Source organism: Muntiacus reevesi, chromosome 5 (genome assembly GCF_963930625.1).
Source record: "Muntiacus reevesi chromosome 5, mMunRee1.1, whole genome shotgun sequence".
Lineage (NCBI taxonomy): Eukaryota > Metazoa > Chordata > Mammalia > Artiodactyla > Cervidae > Muntiacus > Muntiacus reevesi.
In genome coordinates, this window is record NC_089253.1 from 8,605,380 (window position 1) to 8,626,726 (window position 21,347).

Sequence of the window (21,347 nt, forward strand, 5' to 3'; positions counted from 1 at the left end):
AAATGCTTTCTGCATTTGTCATAGCTTTCCTTCTAAAGAACAAGTCTTTTATTTACTTAATCACCAGCAAATAATGATCTCTTTAAAGCAGAGTCTCTCAACTTCGACACTAACTACATTTTGGGTCCGATAATCTGCTGCTTTGGAGGGTTGTCCAGCGTGTTACAGGATGTTTAGCAGCATCCCTAGCTTCTACTTATAAATGCCAGGGGTGCAGCCTGAGCTGTGACAACCAAAAATGTCTCCATGCAGCGCCAAGTGTCTCCTAGAAGCAAAGTCACCTCTTACTGGAAACAATGTTTGAAAGAAAACAGCATAATATAAGGATTCAGGCACAGTTTTTTTTTAACTTTTTATTTTATATTTGAGTATAGCTGACTAACAGTGTTGTGATAGCTTCAGGTGGACAGCAAAGGGACTCAGCCACACATAGACATGTATCCATTCTCCTCCAAACTCCCCTCCCATCCAGGCTGCCATGTGCCACTGGCCAGAGTTCCTTGTACTATACAGTAGGTCCTTGTTGTGTATCCATTCTAAATATAGCAGTGTGTACATGCCGATCCCAAACTCCTATCTCTTGCCCCCATTCTTCCCCCACTGGCAACCGTAAGTTTGCTCTCTAGCCTGTGAGTCTGTTTCTGTTTCACAAATACGGTCATTTGCATTGCTTCTTTTTAGACTCTACATATAAGGGACGTCATGTGCCATTTCTCCCTCTGTCTGACTCACTTCACTCAGCATGACGATCTCTAGGCCCATCCACGTTGCTGCAAGTGGTGCTCTTTCACTCTTTTTAATGACTGAGTGATATTTCATTGTATACATGTACCACACTTGTTTATCCCTCTGTCAGTGGACATTTAGGCTGCTTCCATGTCTTGACTATTGTAAACACAGCTGCAGTGAACACTGGGGTGGATGTATTCTTTCAGACTATGTTTGTCTCCAGTATATAGCAGGGTCATATGGTAGCTCTATTTTTAGTTTTTTAAGGAACCTCCATACTGTTCTTCACAGTGGCTAAACCAATTTACATTCCCACCAATAGTGCAGGAGGGTTCCCTTCAGGACTGAGGCATTTTTTGACAAAGGGTCAAATATATCAGACATCCTACACATAGTACACATAATAGGACTGCCTGAAAAAGTTAAAACTAGTCCTGAGTATCCAATAAGACTTCTAAATATCTTATCAGTCATATAGGTGAAATACTTGATTACTGTGACCTGGGTCTGAAACCTAATTTCATCTTACAAATGAACACGAACAATTTTTTAAGATTTTAATATTAACTAAAAATTTTAAGAATAAATCTAATATGTTTAAAAAAAAAGGAGGGGAGAAAACAGCATAATGAATTTACATTTTTAAAATATTAACAGAATATCTACTTTATTTAACAAATACTTGTAACACTTTCTACATGCCAGGCATTGTTAAACACTGTACAAATGTTAACTCAGTGCTTATTAACAATCTATGAGATGGAATGATCAGTATTCCACTTTAGAGATAAGAAAACGTGGGCACAAAGAGATTATGTTGCCCAAAGTCACACAGTGAATAAGGAGGAGGGCAGGGACTGCACACAGGTAAGTGGCTCCAGGGTCTATGCTCTTAAGCACCACACCTGATGGTGAAGTTTCACATCCTAAATGAGGGGGAGAATCACACATAGTGAGCGCTACCAAAAAAAGCAGAAACCCAACAACAACAGCCCCTACAGGAATTGAGGCTACCCATCCTGAAAGAAGAAATGCTAAAATATGTAGTGAAAACACAACATATATATATATTCTAATAAAAAGGTCATTAATTTGGTATATACATATGCCAGTTCTATAACTAAGGTAGCATGATGAGTCCAGGACTAGAAATTACATTCCCAGTATACAAGAGCTAAAAGTCAAAGATGAAAGAAATGAAAATGAAATGAAACACTATGTTCACAAGACTAAGTCAAGGAAAGTGGAACCAACTAGCCATGCACCTGTTTAGTCTGCTTTCCTTCTTCCAAGATCTCAGTACATTTTAAATCAATGAAATAATAAACCTAAGTATTCAGCAGAATAATTAGCACACAGAAGGCACTTGAAAAAGCATCAGTTTCCTTCACTCTACACAACGGCTCCCTGCTCTAATCCCAGTTCACTTTTGTGCTGTGCAGGTCTTTTCTGGGCTTCCATGGTGACTCAGACAGTAAAGAATCCGCCTGCGATGCAGGAGACTCAGGAAGATCCCCTGGAGAAGGGAATGACTACTCACTCCAGTATTCTTTCCTGGAAAATTCCATGGACAGAGGAGCCTGGTGGAGATGGTTAGATAGCATCACTGACTCAAAGGACATGAAACTGAGCAAACTCCAGGAGATAGTGAAGGACAGGGAAGCCCGGCACGCTGCGGTCCATGGGACTGCAAACAGTCGCATGTGACTTAGTGATTGAACAACAACAAGATTATCTGTTCTATGAAGTGTTCTGAAGACATTTCTCTCTCTAGTAATTTCAGATGTTTGGAGAAAATGAATGACAATTACAGCAACTATAGAAAAAGCTGAGTGGTCCTCATGAGACTCAAAACTAAACTACATTTTTATAGGACAAACTGATTCAAAATAAAAACAGAACTTCAACGAACAGAACTGAAGTAGAACATTCATCTCAGGTCAGAAGACTTCCCCTATTTTTTCTCCAACAAATTTCAAAACTCTTCTAGAAGAATAAGATCTCATTTATAAAAATACTTAGCATAATAAGGAAGTTGAATTACTCTGTTGTCACTTAGAACTTTATGCTGTATGTGCTGGTTAAATCTGTGTCAACTCAACTAGGCCACAAGGTCGCCACACATTCTGGGTGTGACCGTGAAGGTGTTTCTAAAAGAAATTAACGTTTTCAGTATACTGAGTAAAGCAAATTAAGTAAGTAAGTGTTCATCGCTCAGTCGTGCCCTACTCTGCTACCCCATAGACTGCAGCCCAACAGACTCCTCTGTCCATGAGATTTTCCAGGCAAGGATAGTGGAGTGGGATGCTATTTCCTTCTCCAAGGGATCTTCCCAACCCAGGGATCAAACCCCGGTCTCCTGCACTGCAGGCAGATTCTTTACTGACTGAGCTACAAGAGAAGCCACAATGTGGGTGGGCCCCATCTAATGAACTGAAGCTCTGAACAGGACAAAACAGCTGAGTAAGAGGGACTGCCTCTGGCCTGTATGCCCCCAGGCGGGGGCATTAATCTTTCCCCACCTCACACCCAGAGATGGCCGTAAACTGGAGCTGACACTACTGGCTTTCCTTGTTACCAGGTGTTAGGACAGGGACTAGAAGGAACTACAGCTTGCCAATTGTGGATCTTGGAATTCCTCAGCCTCTATAATGGTTGAGCCAATGCCTTATAAGAAGTTACTCAGTCTGTCTGTCTGTCTATATACAGATACACTGCGTGTGTGTGTGCACACCACACACACTCTCATACATAACACATACACTTTCACATACTCACACACACTCCCCTTCAGGTTCTGTGTCCCTAAAGAACTCTAACAAATACACCGAACTTAAACTGCTTCCAACACTTTTATTTTTAAGGTTAAAACTATTTTTAAGCTACAAAGGCCAAATTTAAATTCTAAAACAAAAAGACAAGGAGCCTAGTATCACAGACCAATATTTACATGTCTTTTTGCAGTTTTCAAAGCTTTCACACATGTACTATCTCATATGATTACCAAAGGATGTCATGAGTAGTTAAGACAGTGTTATCACCTACTTATATAAGGAAACTGGAAGTCAAACTATAGGTTGCAGAGCAAAACAAAAATTCAGATCCAGTGCACTACACCATGCTGCCTCATCACATACATCACATACAGACAATCAGCTTATTAAAAACTGGAAGTTTCCGTTCGTCTCTCAAGGTCAGCCAATGTGTGAGCAGGCCACCCAAGATGGTCATTCTTTTGTTCTTGGTATATCCCCTAATGGACCAGTGCCTGCTTCACCTACATCCTACTCACACGCCTACACACTTGTACCCCTAGGCACACAGCTAGTCTAAATATTAGAACTAGAATACCTCCAAAATGATAGCTTATCAAAGGGACAGTGAGCGGGATGCCCCCTGCTAGCTTCCCTGGTAACCTATGTGCCAATCAGATGCCACTCTCCCCTATAACTGGTAACGTCACCTCCCCCTGGGAGTGGGGGCTGCTGGCATGTCCTGCCCACCATCCATAGCATGTGGAGGGCTGTCGCTCCAGGACCTTGCTTCAGACATATAAGATCCCCCCCATCCATTAAATCACTGATGTCTCTGTGCTGACTCTGGGCTCTCCCCTTGGTCCTAAAGCTGGGCAGCCACAGGGACTGCCTGCCTCCAGGGTGCAGCCCAACAGTGAACAAGGATGCTTATGACAAACCACAATATCACTAGCACCCAAGAGGCACTGTCTCCTCCAGCAACCATCACCCCAAAAGAGGAGGAGATCACAATGGCAGAGAAGGATACTTGAGCTCACCTCCCCCCATGAACACATCAAAAATACAACTACATGAAGAACAACTCTCACCGAAAACAAACATGACTGGCAGAAAGACTCTCCTACAAAAAGGCTGTAAAGATCCACACAGAGTCAGAAAAGAAGGGAGGAGAAGTGACCAGGTCAGTACCTGTAGTCCGAGGATGGGACACAGAAGATGAGAGAGATATCCTGGGCTGGGAGAGTCTCCCTGGGGCATGAAGGATTCAAACCACATATTTGATACCCTACCCCTGGGGTCCAACACCAGGAAGACAAGTCCCCTCAGGTGATTTGAAAACCAGTAGTATTCACAAGAGAGCTCAAAGAAATTGAGACTCCACTCAAGAACAAGTGGAGTTCTACTTGAACTCTTGGGAACAAGGCAGAGGAAGCAAACTGAGACTTCCCAGGGCTCTGGCCAGTTTCTCAAGAGGGCCCCACATTCTTGGGCCACACCCACGGCCTGCTCCAACATCTCTTGCTCTAGTGCTGCTTCCCCTGTGGGATGAAGCTGCTCCTTTCCAGGAGCGGGGAGAATGCACACTTAAGAGGGAACGGAACCAGCTCGGACCCAACCATCAGAGTTTCCGCTCTAGCACCTTCAGACCCAACCACATCCCAAACAGGGCAATAATGACCACTCAGTAGAGGAAAAGGTCTGGCTCACACTTGGCCCTAGACATGGCCCATCAATCTCCAGCCCCACCTCCCACCAAGGCGACAGCTGCCAGCACGCCCAGGGTGACCTGTGCTCACTGCAGATCAAGCTCTCCCACCAAAGCCTGGCACATGCAGACTGCATATGGATGCTCCCACACAAGGACATGCAATAATACCATTTGCAGCAACATGGATGCACCTAGAGATTATCATATTAAGTGAAGAAAGTCAGACAGAGAAAGACAGATATGATATGTTGAATCTAAAAGAAAAAATGATACAAATAAACTTATTTACAAAACAGAAACGGACCTACAGACTTTGAAAAGAAACTTATGGCTACCAAAGGTGAAAGACTGGGGGGAGAGATAAATTAGGAGTTTGGGATTAACATATATATGCTACTATATAAAAAATAGATAATCAACAAGGACATACTGCATAGCACAGAGAACTCAATATTACATAATAACCTATATAAGAAAAGAATCTGAAAAAGAATAGATACAAGTATATGTATAAGTGAAGTACTTTACTATACACCTGAAACTGAAACAGTACTATAAGTCAACTATACTCCAATATAAAATAAAAGTTAAAATTTTTTTAAATTTTTTAAAAATTGCATTGAAAAGAACAAAATATCTAGGAATAAACTTAACCATGGAGGTGAAAGACCTATACTCTGTAAACTATAAAACATTGACAAAGGAATGATACAGAATTGGAAAGCAATCCTATGTTCAAGAATTGGAAGAACTAATATTAATAAAATGACCACACTACTCAAAGCAATCTACAGATTTAATGTAATCCCTATCAAACTATCCATGACATTTTCCACAGAACTAGAACAAATAATCCTACAATATATGGAACCACAAAGGTCCTGAATAGCCAAAGCCATCCTGAGAAAGAGCAAAGCTGGAGGGAATCATCTCCCTAATTTCACACTGTACACTACAAAGCTACAATAATCAAAGCAGCGTGGCACTGGCACAAAGCAGACGCACCGCACAGTGGAACACGACAGAGAGCCCAGAGGTGAGCCCGCGCCTCTGAGGGCAGCTCACCCACGGCAAAAGCAGCAGGGATGCACACGGGGAAACGACAGTCTCCTCAGTGACGGCTTTGGGGAGGCTGGGCAGATGCAGATCAACAAATGCAATCAGGATCTTTTCTCACATCACACACAAAATTAAACTCAAAGTGCGTTAAAGACCTACATGTAAGACAAGAAACCTTGAAACTCTTAGGAGAAAACATAGGCAGAACATTCTGACATAAAGTGCAGCCATTTTTTTGGGGGGTGGGGTGCGTATATGTCTACTAAAGGCAAAGGAAACAAAGGCAAAAATAAAATAGGACATAGTTAAATTTAAAAGCTTTTGTACAGGAAGGGAAACCACTGACAAAACAAAAAGACAATCTACTGTGTGGGAGAAAATAGCTGCAAATAATATGACCAATAAGAGGTTAATATCCAAAATACATAAACAGCTCATTCAATATCAAAAAGACAAAAATTCCAATCAAAAAGTGGACAGACAGGACTTTCCTGGCAGTGCAGTGGTTAAGACTGTGCCTGCACTGCAGGGAGCATGGGTTTGATCCCTGACCGGGGAACTAAGATCCTGCAAGCTGTGCAGCACAAGTAAAAATAAAAATTGTTTTAAACATCAAAAAAAGTGGGCCAAAGATTTACACAGACATTTTTCCAAAGAAGATATACAGATGGCCAGCAGGCACACGAAAACATGCTTAACACTGCTAATCCATCGGAGAAATGCAAATCAAAACCATGAGCGTATCACCTCACACCTGTCAGAGTGGCTTATCATCAAAAAGACAAAAACAACAAATGGTGGTGAGGGTGTAGTGAAAAGGAAACCCTAATATACTGTTGGTGGGCATGTAAATTGGTACAGCCACTGTGGAAGACAGTATAAAGGTCCCTCAAAAAACTAAAAGTGGAACTACCATACGACCCAGCAATTTCACTCCTAAGTATACACCTGAAGAAAACAAAAACACCAGTTCAAAAAGAGATAGGCACCACAATGTCCACAGCAACACTATTTACAACAGCCAAGATATGAAAGCAACCTGTGTCCATCAACACATGAACAGACAAAGAAGATGAACGGATAAAGAACACAGTCAGAAAAAAATGAAATTATGCCATTTGCAACAACATGGATGGCCTGGAAGGTATTGAGATTTGTGAAATAAGTCACAAAGAGAAAGACAAACCACTTATGTGGAATCTAAAAAACAAAAGTATAACAGAAACAGACTCACAGATACAGAGAACCAAATAGAGATTACCACTGAGGCGAAAGAAGGGGGTAGGGGCAACATACAGGTAGGAGATTACCACACATAAAATATATTATATAGCACAGGGAATACAACCAATATTTCTGAATAACTTTAAATGGAGTATAATCTATAAAAACTTTGAATCACTATGTTGTATACCTGAAATAAATATGATATTGTAAATCAACTATACTTCATTAAATGTAAAATTTTTAAATAATAATAATAAAAACAAAACAAAACAAAACTTTGTTAATAATATATGCCAGAGAATACAAGCAAATATTCAAAAGTTTCCTTAGCTACTTGCTATTAAATCTCCCTGTAATGAAAATCATACTAGCAGGCTTCAGTGATGACCATTAGGCTTATAATTGTCTACTCTCAGTGAAAGGGCCACTTTCACATTTATAAGGAAGTTGACACAGGCTTTAAAGATAAATCTGAAAATATAGTTCACATATAACATTGAAACAAAATATGATCAAAAACAAAACTCAGATTGAGCCCTATATATATTATAGTCATGCTCCAAACTGAGTAAATACTACTAATATTTTTGGTAATATAGGGATAGTCTTGAAAACACACACCTGTTACTTTATTGCTATAATTCTCCAAGGAATACTATAATCTTAAACCAAAACACTTTTTATAACCTGCCATCTTCTGCATACTTAAATACAAATATCATGGGCTCTAATGTGAAAACACCTTAATGAAGAAAAATTCAAATAATACACTTCTTATTGAAGAACTAAGTTCAGATGAAAAATAGAAGGTATGTACATACATTCCAGTCTCTCCAGTAAGAATACTGGATATACTGAATTGAATCCTTAAAACAGAACCGTAGCAAACTAAGAGTTCCAACCAAAGAAGTAGTGACAATTTGAGCAAGAGAAGAAATCACAGATATCAGAAGCCCATGTGGCTAAAAAATATCAAACTGCCTCATGATTTGTTATACGAATTTCCTTTAACAGAAAATAAAGTTAATCTCAAAAGGGTTAAACTGCACTTGTAGTCACACATTTGCTAAAACTCACCCACACTGAAGTCTGAAAATTGACAAATACAGAATCCCTGACTATTTTTTGATAGGGAGGACCCTGACCATCAATCTAAACCAGAAAAGAAATGTAACCATAAATTTAACCAAAGGAAAAAAAAAAAGAGAGTACAGAAAAAAGAAAGCTTTAAAAAGATGCTTACCTTCCCAGATCTTTATAGACAATTTTGTCTAAAACAACCTTGAAAGTGAAAGTGTTAGTCATTCAGTCATGTCCAACTCTTTGTGACCCCATGGAATGTAACCTGCCAGGTTTCTCTGTCCATGGGATTTCCCAGCAAGAATACTGGAGTGGGGTGCCATTCCCTTCTCTAGGGGATCTTCCCAGCCCAGGGATCAAACCTAGGTCTCCTGCATTGTAGGAAGATTCTTTACCATATGAGCAAACAGGGAAGCCCAAAACAATCTTGATTTACCTTTAAACCAGTGAAGGAAAATAGAGGTTAAAACAGTTTCTCTAACATTTGTAAGTGAAAATTTCTGACTACTTTAATTTAAAGTATAAATTTTATTAGAAGGGGATCCAACTCCAGAGAATCTGTTAACCCAGGTATTTGTATCATCTGAGTTGCTTTATTATTGCCTTTGGCTTCAAGTCTAAGTAAAGACCAAAGTCAAAAGGAAAGAAATCAAATTCTTGCCCAGGGTATCGGATTTAAGAAATCATTAAACAATCTCTCTTTCTATAAAGTAACCACTTCTTATTTCTCTGAACTTCCACATGTTAAAATTTGGATTATGTGCCATAAATGTTAAGCCTGATACATATTCACTTAAAAGATATTTATATATTCACTTTGTTACTTCACTGGGAAAGCCTTCCCAAACCCACCACACTAGGATAGCCAAAGTCATCCAGTAACATCCTGTACTTCTCAATAGCACTTAATACAGTTGAAATCAATTTTTGCATGCTTCTTTCATGTTTATCTTCCCCGTTAACCTAAATGTCTACAAACATCTTGTTACCCCACCCCTGTATTTCTGATATATTGCAGGTAATCTGTAATCACTGAAGAATAAACTAAGGATAGGAAAGAGAGAGAAAATGAAGATTCAGGTAAATGCCGTTACACTCCATGAGCTCCAAATGGAGCTACGAACGCAAGCACTCTGAAATTCAATCTGAATTCTGATTAAATCCCTGTCTCCTGGGCTAGGGGGTTTCTGAGATACAGATCTGACAAAAATGGGACTATGTCTACTTTTTTCAAGGTTTAGAAATCAAAAATGATCAGAATAACAAGTTTTCTTCTGTCACTGCCAATACATAATGACTGCTTCAAGGCAACTCCCAAACTGGACCAACCACAAACCAAACTCCAAAGAAGCCAAAGCAAGCTGACACATGTAATGAGTACAAAGACTAGACAAAATAAATGATGGTAAGTTAAACACGCTATAAATTCAGCATACATATAAAAGCAACCTGCTCAAACCTGATGACACTTGAGCCAGCATTCTTCCCTCTTTTCACACTTTTTTCCACACATAAATCCATTCCATTGAATATTTTTCAATGTAGCTGAAAGAAAAACGGCTTAAAATCCTCATCCATTCACAGAAATTGATTCTCCTCAAGTATAATTATGAGGAGAGCGCTTCATATACAATTTGTAATATCAATTTACAAAACCAATTTGATTCACTAATAAATCAGGCTCATTAACAAATACTTATTAACTACACTCCTATTTTCTCAAGATGAAACAGATTTGTTAGGAGAAACACACCGACGGCAAGCCAATCAGAACCGAGTCAAAATGTTTGGCCAAAGAAAGCCCGGAAACGAACCCCGTCCCGTAAAACCCAAGACTGCGAGCCACGTGGCACGGCCGTCCTCCCGGGCTCCTCACCCTCCTGCGCTCCGCCCAGGCGCCCCTTCCCAATAAACTTTCTTGCTTTGTCAGCATGTGTGACTCCTCAGACAATTCGTTTCCAAGTGTTAGACAAGAGTCCACTCTCAGACCCTGGAAAAGGTCCCCTTTCCTATAACAGATCCATGCACCCAAAAAAATCTTAAATCACAACATCATTTTTTTTTTTTTTTTTTGGCCACACTGTGTAGCTTGTGGGATCTCTGTTCCCAGACCAGGGATTGAACCCAGGCCCCTTGAGGTGGAAGCTCCAAGATGTAATCAATGAACCACCAAGGAAATTCCCACGCCTTCTGATTTGAAGAGAATTCCTTAGTGACAAGGCAAACAGAAATGATGCTGACATTGAAAAATGCTTACTAAGAATTTAAAGGCTTTAAAAAAAATTTAAATCAAATAAATATCCATTTTAATAAGAATCTACTGACTCAGAAACATGAAGAGCAATGGATCATAATTATTTAGATCCTATATTCCAATGTATATATTAATTTTTATCCCTGATCTATGATAACTAAAGAGACAAGCAACAATAAAGAAGATTTGGCCAGCTATATACTCAGATTGCTACAGAAAAGGGTGAGTTACAAGTGTTCAATACAATAGTCTTCAACTTTCAACTAGAAGGAATATGCTGGAAGTATTTTTTGAACCCAACAGAGGTCAGCCAAAGAATAACAAAATGTCACACAGAAAACCAAGCTCAACATACTCACAATCTCTTATCAAAAAATGGGAAAACTCATCATCTAATTGCTCATTTGAAAGACAAACACCAAATGACTGCTACAACTCAAAAGGGACAATAACACAGCTTGTTAAAAAATCATTGTTTACTTATGGACTAGAAGGATACAATGAGTCCTTCACCTTCACCTCTAAAGAAGGCCTCAGGCAAAAAAATCAAAGGGTGATTACTCCAACATATTTAAAAATTCCATGGTCTCCAAATGTCAAATAATCCAAATATCCCCAGCAGTCTATATTGCTTAATGACTTTTAATTCTCTCCTTTTTTAAGTAAAAAAACAAAAGCTTCAAAAAGTCTCGTTTCTGGTCTCATTTTCTCAAGAAAATCTGCTAAAACAGTGCCTTTAAAAACTCAGTGCATACTACATGCCAGAAACACTTCACATATTATGCCTCATTTAATCCTTACCAGGACCTCCGGAGTGAAAATTTACCATTTCTCCCACAGTACAGACACAAAAACTGAGGCTTAGAGTACTCAGGTCATTTGTCTGTGATTAACCAGCTAGTAAGAAGTGAGCCAGAATTCTAACACAGGCAATTTGATCCCAGAACCAGACTCCCCCCTCCTAAGCCAAAGTGAAATACAGAAGTCTAAACAGCATCTTGTAATTGGAGGTAAGCTTGGGAAGTTTTGTAGAATTATTGGCTTTTTTCCATAAAATAAAACTATATGAGAATATTAAAAAAAAAAAAAAAACCCTCTGTCCATATCACTTAAATTTTACATTCAGTTCCGTTGCTCAGTCATGTCCAACTCTTTGAAACCCCTTGGACTGCAGCAGGCCAGGCTTCCCTGTCCATCACCAACTCCCTGGAATTTACTCAAACTCATGCTCATTGAGTCGGTGATGACATCCAACCATCTCATCCACTGTCGTCCCCTTCTCCTCCTACCTTCAATCTTTCCCAGCATCAGGGTCTTTTCCAATGAGTCAACTCATTGATGCCCCTTCTTCGCATCAGGTGGCCAAAATATTGGAGTTTCAGCTTCAACATCAGTCCTTCCAAAGAACATTCAGGACTGATTTCCTTTAGGATTGACTGGTTTGATCTCTTTGCAGTCCAAGGGACTCTCAAGAGTCTTCTCCAACACCACAGTTCAAAAGCATCAATTCTTCGGCACTCGGCTTTCTTTGTAGTCCAACTCTCACATCTATACATGACTATTGGAATAACCATACCTTTGACTAGACAGGCCTTTGTTGGCAAAGTAATGTCTCTGCTTTTTAATATGCTATCTAGGTTGGTCATAACTTTCCTTCCAAAGAGCAAGTGTCTTTTAATTTCATGGCTGCAGTCACCATCTGCAGTGATTTTGGAGCCCAGAAAAATAAAGTCAGCCACTGTTTCCATTGCTTCCCCATCTATTTCCCGATGCCATGATCTTAGATTTCTGAATGCTGAGTTTTAAACCAACTTTTTCACTCTCCTTTTTCACTTTCTTCAAGCGGCTCTTTAGTTCTTCTTCACTTTCTGCCATAAGGGTGGTATCATCTGCATATCTGAGGTTATTGATATCTCTTCCGGCAATCTCGATTCCAGCTTGTGCTTCACCCAGTCCAGCATTTCTCATGATGTACTCTACATATAAGTTAAATAAGCAGGGTGACAGTATACAGCCTTGACGAACTCCTTTCCCAATTTGGAACCAGTCTGCTATTTCATGTTCAGTTCTAACTGTTGCTTCTTGACCTGTGTACAAATTTCTCAAGAGGCAGATCAGGTGGTCTGGTTTTCCCATATCTTGAAGAATTTTCCACAGTTTGCGGTGATCCAGAGAGTCAAAGGCTTTGGCATAGTCAGTAAAGCAGAAGTAGATGTTTTTCTGGAATTCTCTTGCTTTTTCAATGATCCAACAGATGTTGGCAATTTGATCTCTGGTTCCTCTGCCTCTTCTAAATCCAGCTTGAACATCTGGAAGTTCACAGTTCATGAACTGTTGAAGCCTGGCTTGGAGAACTTCGAGCATTACTTTGCTGGTGTGTGAGATGAGTGCAATTGTAGGTTAGTTTGAGCATTCTTTGGCATTGCCTTTCAAGTCTTTCACAACTAACTAAAAACTGTCCATAAGTCTTTTTTCTTTTTTTATTCCTAGAAGTTCAACTCTTGCTTAAGTATTTATTCAGTTTAAAGGTAATGAATTGACTCTTTATAACAAGTCTGTTAAGATTCAACAGAAGTAAATATTAAGTAACCATTTTCATACTCTGAAGAAGGGTGTAAACATCTGAAGGTCAATAAAGAAGCAGATTTTTAAATCACTCTTTCCCAAAACTGAGAAAGGTTCTTCTCTGAAGTCAGTTAACGGTAAATGCCAGTACCCTAATCTGGAAGTCCTGTGGAAAGACACTAGGAAAAACATAAGGAAGCTCTTAAAACCACCTGAGGTAAGTTAACAAGTTTTCCTTTTAGAAAAGGCACTTAAGAATTGGAACAGCACAGAGTCCATCCTCCTAAATGAGTAACTGTGTATTCTAACTTTGCCACGAAGTCCCAAGGACACTATGCTTTCATCAATTTTAGTGGTTTAACAACTGTTTCATGTGTGCAGCAATGGGTACCGCTTACTGTGAATGTGTGACAATAACTAAGATTCAAGAAATAAAGCTTTCTGAAATATATTTTTGGTATATATGTAAATTGTTAGCATATATTATAACATTTGTGCTGCTGCTGCTGCTGCTGCTAAGTCGCTTCAGTCGTGTCCAACTCTATGCGACCCCATAGACGGCAGCCCACCAGGATCCCCCATCCCCGAGATTCTCCAAACAGGAACACTAGAGTGGGTTGCCATTTCCTTCTCCAATGCATGAAAGTGAAAAGTGGAATTGAAGTCACTCAGTTGTGTCCGACTCTTAGCGAACCCATGGACTGCAGCCTACCAGGCTCCCCCGTCCATGGGATTTTCCAGGCAAGAGTACTGGAGTGGGGAGCCATGCTGTAGGTTCTTAAAAAAAACTCTATCAAAGGGATTGATAATGAGGATTTATGCTTTTTACAAATCACGAAAACACATAGATTCAATATGAAAAGGCATAGATCACTACATTTCTAATGGCTTAAGCACTAGAAAGTGAAGGTGATACTAAGACATGATGCTAGATACCACGATGAGAAAGAAACATAGGAGCAGATGTACAGACTGCGAGGAAACCAGAAAGGAACAAAAGGAATCGATTTTGTACAACACACAAGGTAACATTTTAAATGAAAAGCAGATTGCTATAAGCTCTAAAAAACATTTCTGATTAAAGTTTTCCCCCAATCCAGCTTCCCTTCAACTTCTCTTTTATCAATGATGATGACGACACCATCAGTCAGACTTGAAATCCTGGAAGCATAAACAAGCCTTCACACTGCCCCAACCTTCTCAATCTCTGAGTCCTGTTCATCCTTCCTATGAAATGCATCTCCTGTGAAATGCCTCTAAAACTGCCCTTCCATTCTCTCTGCCACTACCTTAGGCCTGCCAAATACTATTTCTTCACTCCTGAATTATTCATGAGTTCATTCATTCATACTTGCACTCATTCAGACACTTACTGAAGCACCTACTGAAGTACCATGCTAGTTCTGAATACAAACCACCATTCTAATCAGAGGTGGAGACAAAGATCATAACAAATGTACTATTTTAATAACACCAACCCTTGATTAGGGCCCTCCTATGTGATAGCTGCTATTCCTACATACTATTATCCCATTTAAATCTTCACAGCAGCCCAAAAGAGATGGGTATAATTATACCCAAAGAGACTAAGGCTCAAAGAGGTGAGATAATTTTCCTGAGGTCACACTGCTAACAAGTTACAAAGTGGGATTCCATGAGAACGGATTTTCTATCACTTAAATGAATACACTGCATCAACTCCTAAATAGTCTTTCCAATCCAGTCTACCCATTTCAACCAGATTCATCATCTGAAGACACCATTCTGTACTTGTAACCCCTTTGTTCAAAAAAACAACCTCATGACATCCTCAGCCTGACCTTCAGTCTTTGAGTCAAAAAAAAAACAAAAGCCTGTCCCTTCCCCTTACTAACTCTTCATCTTGGAAACTGCTTAGTCCCTAATTTTCAGTTTTCCTACCTATGAAATGGGGATAAAAGAGAGTTGTATAAGCATTAAATAAGATACGTAAAGGTCTAAGCACGTGAAAGTGAAAGTGAAAGTTGCTCAGTCATGCCCGACTGTGACCCCATGGACTATAGTTCATGGAATTCTCCAGGCCAGAATACTGGAGTGGGTAGCCTTTCCCTTCTCCAGGGGATCTTCCCAATCCAGGGATGGAACACAGGTCTCCCACATTGCAGGCAGATTCTTTACCAGCTGAGCCACAAGGGAAACCCAAGAATACTGGAGTGGGTAGCTGATCTCTTCTCCTGAGGATCTTCCTGACCCAGCAATCGAATCGGGGTCTCCTGCATTGCAGGCGGATTCTTTACCAAATGAGATATCAGGGAAGCTAGCTCCATGAGTGTTCAGTAAATAAGAGTTGTCATTACTCATACAGCCTATATGCAAAACTTCTGCTTCAGTCAATCAATACACCTACTGCTTTTACAAAACCATTTGGATTTCTGCCTCAATTCACACTTTTCTCCTTCTGCTCCATTAAGTATTCTATAAATTATCTACTACATGAATCAGTGTCTGTGATCCTTCTCTTCAAGGCCCAAGTCAAATGTTACTTCTTCCAAGGAGCCCTCCCTACCTGCATCTAACTTAAGTGCCACCAAGGGAATGGAGAACAAAAAAATGCCTAATTATTCAAGACCCATTATGAACTAGAAAATGTGATAGTCTTCAGTGTATTACTTCACTTAATTCTCACAGAGGGAGTCAAAGTAACTTGCATAAAGTCAAACAGTGAGTGACTGAGTTGAGATTCAAAATCAGAAGTGGCTGATAGCCTTTAAAAGTCCATTTCTTCCCCCCACCTGAATTACACATTTAAACAACTGCCCAACACGGACAAAGAACAAAGTGCTGCTATATGGTCTAAGAGCCCCAGCCACCTATACAAATACAACAAACAAAACTGTAATAACACTTATCCATACCACCTATGGTGCCCTCTCATTTTTTTTTCTCCTCTTCTTTTCTATTTCACTTAAAACAAAATACCGGTCAATTCCCACTAATTTTACTTCACAACCACTCATGAATAGCGACCCAAACTTTGAATTACCCAGCTATAATCCAAACACAGATACAAGATCAAATAAGATCAAGAATCTGTTTTCAATAAATATTTCACCTAGCTGGAGAGAGAATAGTAAAACACAAACTTCTCTTGACCCTTTTGCCCCTACCCCACCTGCTGGCATAGAAGAACCTATGTTTCTGTTGCTCCTCTGAACATAACCAATAAATTATCTAGGCTATAAATATGAAAAATATCAGGCATACAACAAATCATTGTTGAATGAATGAATGAGGCACAATAAAATTGCTATGGATTTTCAAAGAGAGAAAGTACATACCATAGACTCCCCACATAACTTCATAATCCTAAAAGGGAATGAAAAATCTCTGAATACACCAAAAGCTCAATCATGTTTGTAGATATTCTTTTTTTTTTTTAATAAATGAGCTATCGACTAGCGACCATTCAAGTGGAAAAGCAGATAAACATGGATCTTTGCCAAAGAAATTCAAGGAAGACATTTATCGCTCTAAGGATAAGTTTATTATCAGCCTCTGCTCCAGATCCTTACTATTCAAAGCGTGACTCTTGGTCCAGAAGCATTAATATCACCTGGGAGTTGGTCAGAAATGTAGAATTTCAGGCCCCATCAAGATCTACTGAATCAGAAACCCCATTTTAACATGCTCCCCCAGCAGACTCCTAACACACGTTAAAGTTTTAAAAGCACCAGTGAATATGATACAAGTGAAACTGGCTTCTGCAAGCCCAGAGAAAGTTACCATCTTCTCCTCGGTTATCTCTGTAATAAATAATGAGACTTCTGAAGAAGTTCTACAGCTATGGCCATGACACACCTTCAGGAATATTAGGGTATAAATCTAAATTATTACTCAATGAGAAGAACTGACCATCCACTGAATACTGACTAGAATTTTTAGGAAACATACAAAAAATATACCTCTGCCTTCTTAGGACATAGACTCTATTGGGCAAGAAAATAAGACAATAAACTTAAATAACCAAAGTGATCTTGGTTAATTAAAGATTAAAGAAATCTATACTACAAAGGATGAGATTACTGGGGAAAGAGAGAGAGAGATGCTCCTTAGAACATGTAAGAACAAACTAACAACTCTCAGTGATACATACACATATTTTCAAATAGTCTCTATTTAAAGCTCCAAATTTAGATTGCCCTACCTGTAAAGCTGTGGAATAAAGGAGCTACAAGTGACATACAGTCAGATCTCCTAGACACTTTCACTGACTCATAGACTGGAATCACCTTTTACAACACCAGCAAAATCTCAACCTGGAGACCACTTTGTGAACCTGCAAAAACACTTTGCAAAACCTTCAAGCCACAATCCTGTCATTCCCAAATTGACACAAGATCTGAGGTCATGGGGACCTGATGTCAAATATGCCCTTAAAAAAAAAAAAAAAAAAAAAACCTGGGGGGCGGGGGTGGGGCGAGAGGAACGCCAAAACAGAGGGAATTAGGTGAGGAATGACTGCAGGCCATTTCTCATCCCCTCGCTGACCAACGAAGACCTCTCCATAACAAGGCAGGAGAGAGGAAAAGCAACGCAGGTGTGTGCATTTACAGTTTGAAGTGGCCCCCAAACTTAATCCTGAAGTTGAGAAGACATCTTCTCCCCCAACAGCAGACGTTCAGATGACAGCTCAACCTCTAACTCCCTTCCCCCTTCTTCCGTTCCAGCGGGACTTAGGGTATCAGCCCCTTGCGATCTCCCCTCTCCCCAAGCCCACCCACTCCTGCCCCCCAAAAATACCCCTGATCACTCCCAAGGAGAGGCTGACAAGACAGCGAGCGCCCCGAGCCCGCCCCGCCGGAGCCCATCGCGCACACCGCCCTCGGCCTGGGGGAGGGCTTTCGGGGCTCACCAAGTACAGGGGGGCATAGATTTTCAGGGACTCCTCCAGGGCGCCCCTGGTGATGTGCAGGAAGGAAAGCCAGCAGGACGGATGCCAAGTGTGGCCGATCTCGTAGCAGTTGTGAGGGATGGACTTGCTGAGCGCCGCCATGACGAGGAGCAGCGCGCGGGGGCCGGGAGGGGCTGAGCCGGAGCTCTCGAGGGAGGAAGCTGGGAGGGCTGCGCGCGCCCTGCCGCGGCTGGCCAGCCGGGGCCGGCCCCGGAGGAGGCGCGGAAAAGAGGGGAAAGGTAACGCGAGCGGGGTTACTCGGGGCCAAAGTCCTCGGATGTTGGGCGCTCGGCGTATGGCAGCTCGAGGGGGCGGGGCGCGCAGCCGGGGAGGCGGGGAGAGGCGGAGCGTGCGCGCCCCCGCCGGCGCCCGCGCCCCCGGCCAAGCGCGTCCCCGAGCGGCGCGCGCCGCCGACGCGGGGAGCTAGAGCGCCGCTCGGCGACGCGCCGCCCGCCCGCCTCCTCACGGCCCGCGCCGCGCGCGCCCTGACAGATGCGCGCCAGTGAGCGCGTTGGGTCACTGTGTAGTCCAGCCTCGGTGCTCTCAAAGCCCAGCCAAGTAGAACTGAGGGCAGTGGAAGAAATGGATGAAATGGGTTTGTTGGGAACTGGTGGAGGAAGATGGTTGCCAGAGGCTAGCCCAGACAACCACCCTCCTCAGAAGGGCCAGCTCCCCTGCTCTGGAGCACCAGGTAATAAATAATAAATAGCTGAAGCTGTCTGCTGGTTGGGACCCAGCAGCGCCTTCGATGACTCGGCTTTCTAAGCTCTGCGGTGCCTGAGAAGGCTCAACAAATTTGCTAGTTGTGCACTTTCCCTTCTTGTAAGGGAAAGGACGCCAGTAGGTCTTTGTCCCCAAACCCTGGGCCACTGAGCCATCCATCCTATCTACAGCATCCTCACAGGTACGCATCAGCCAAGTATGTAACCCAGCAAGGACTCACTTGCCCCAGGCGCAGAAAGCCAGACTCTGACAGCAGGTGTTTGCAGCAAAGGAAGGGTTTATTGCAGGGTACAGGGAGATTGTGAAGGACCGGGAAGCCTAGCGTGCTGTAGTCCTTGGGGTCGCAAAGAGTCGGACACGACCGAACACCAACCACCTCCAAGCAAGAGGGTGAGAGAGACTGACTTCTTGACAAGCCTCAGATCTGCTCCCACTTGGTCTGTGAGTTAGGGGTTTCTTAAAAAGGGAAAACAGAGACTAGGATGAATCATCTTGTGACTTTTTTTTTTAAATGGTAGTTTTGGAAATCAGGATGTTTTGGATTCTCAGGTCAGGTGGCCCATGGCTTAGGGGTCTGTGAGCTCATCTTGCTGTGGAGAAACAGGCTGAGTTTGTACATTAATGATGTTATCTATAATAGCTATTTTAGTATATTAGCAATTGTATCAGCAACAGCAGTTTCAGTAATCTGACTAGTTGATTAGTGTTCACTTAGCACAGGATTGAGGTCGTGGGAGGATGAGGAAGGAAATTAAGTTTTAGATAGCAAGATTATTCATAAACTTGGGAAGAGAACTCGATTTTAGGGGGACTCTGCTTCAAATCGTACACCTAGTAGAGACAGCCGTGGTCTTAGAACTGGTGCCTGGCTAGAGGGCTGCCAACAGTTGGCATGACAAGCAACCTATGTGGCCCATGAGACTTATAAACTCTGTAAGAGTCAGTTTCCTCACACATAACTTTCCAGGTTCCCTGGAATTTCAAATTCTAAAGTGTCTTAAAGCAGGAGCTTGTCATTAGACTGTTTAATACTATTACTTTTATATAGAGCCCTTAGATGAATCCCATTCTAATCTAGTCTTCATTTATTCATTCTGTAAATATTTACCGAGCACATACTATTTTCAGGCAGGCTTCCCAGGTGGCTCCATGGCAGAGAATCTGCCTGCAGGAAGTGACGGTTTGATCCCTGGTTCAAGAAGATCCCCTGGAGTAGGAAATGGTAACCTGCTCCAGTATACTTGTCTAGAAAATTCCATAGACAAAGGAGCTAGCAGGCTGCACTCCATGGGGTCACAAAGAGTGAGACATGGCTGAGCACACACACACACATTATTTTCAGGCACTATTCTAAGTTCGGTAGATTCGGCTGTGAACAAGAAAGATTTCCACCTACTCCTCCATCTCCTCCCAGTGCCATAGAGCTGGGGCCAGAGCTGGCATTTCAGCCCCAGGCACTATGACTTTTGAAGTTACAGTGAATGATGAAGTTACCAAAGTTAATGATAGGAAAATAAAGAAATATCAACACAAAAGAAGATGAAAGAAGGTTCTGTTTAAATGATGAGGAAAGACAAGTAATTATAATAGAGGAAGCAAAACTGATCTTAACAAATGACACTAGTGATACCAGGGAGGACCCCTAGACATTTTGTTGTGAAATTGCTACCTCTGAATGATTACCAGTTTGTTGTGTATGATGCCATATAAACAACAAAAAAGTCTAAGAATACCTAGTATTGATCTATAGTCTAAGAATATCTAATATTGATCTATTGGTGCCATACACACAACAAAAAAGACTAAATACCTACTATCAATACCTAGTATTGATATTCTGGGCTTCTAAGAGTGCACCTTTTAAAAGCAAGATGATTTATGCTAGCTCTAAAGAGGCCATTAAAAAGAAATCTACATATATTAAATATGAGTGACATGTAAATGGAAGGGATGGGATTAAGAAACGATTGTCACTTGGAGAGAAATTGGGAAACATTGTAGTTGTCTCACTTTAAGGAAAACTCATAAAATGACAGTGGAATACCATCTTGAGTGTTAAGCAGCTTCCATTTCTATAGCTCAGTCAGTTGGAATAGTGTTAGATTTTGTTTTTCTTTTTCCTCTTCCCCAATGGAGAAATTGGAGTTGGTGATGGACAGGGAAGCCTGGCATGCTGCAGTCCATGGGGTCACAAAGAGTCGGACATGACTGAACAACTGAACTGAACTGAACTTCCCCAATGGGCCCTTTCAAAACAATAAATGAAGGAAATATCATTCATTTAAGTGACATATCAAAGATTTCCATTAGACTGTT

At 41.2% G+C, this 21,347-nt stretch overlaps 1 protein-coding gene and 1 pseudogene across 1 annotated transcript in view; one reads left to right on the forward strand and one right to left on the reverse strand.

Moving 5' to 3' along the window:
* Nucleotides 1–18,588, reverse strand: part of TMEM135 (transmembrane protein 135) — a 256,954-nt gene extending 238,366 nt beyond the window's left edge. Inside the window, exon 1 of the mRNA XM_065936872.1 lies at nt 18,270–18,588. Within this exon, the coding sequence (XP_065792944.1) occupies nt 18,270–18,410 (141 nt within the window). The 5' untranslated portion in view covers nt 18,411–18,588. The remainder of the gene's footprint in view (nt 1–18,269) is intronic.
* A 1,902-nt stretch (nt 18,589–20,490) lies between these two features.
* LOC136168762 (cofilin-2 pseudogene) lies at nt 20,491–21,064 on the forward strand (annotated as a pseudogene).
* The last annotated feature ends 283 nt before the right edge of the window (nt 21,065–21,347 follow it).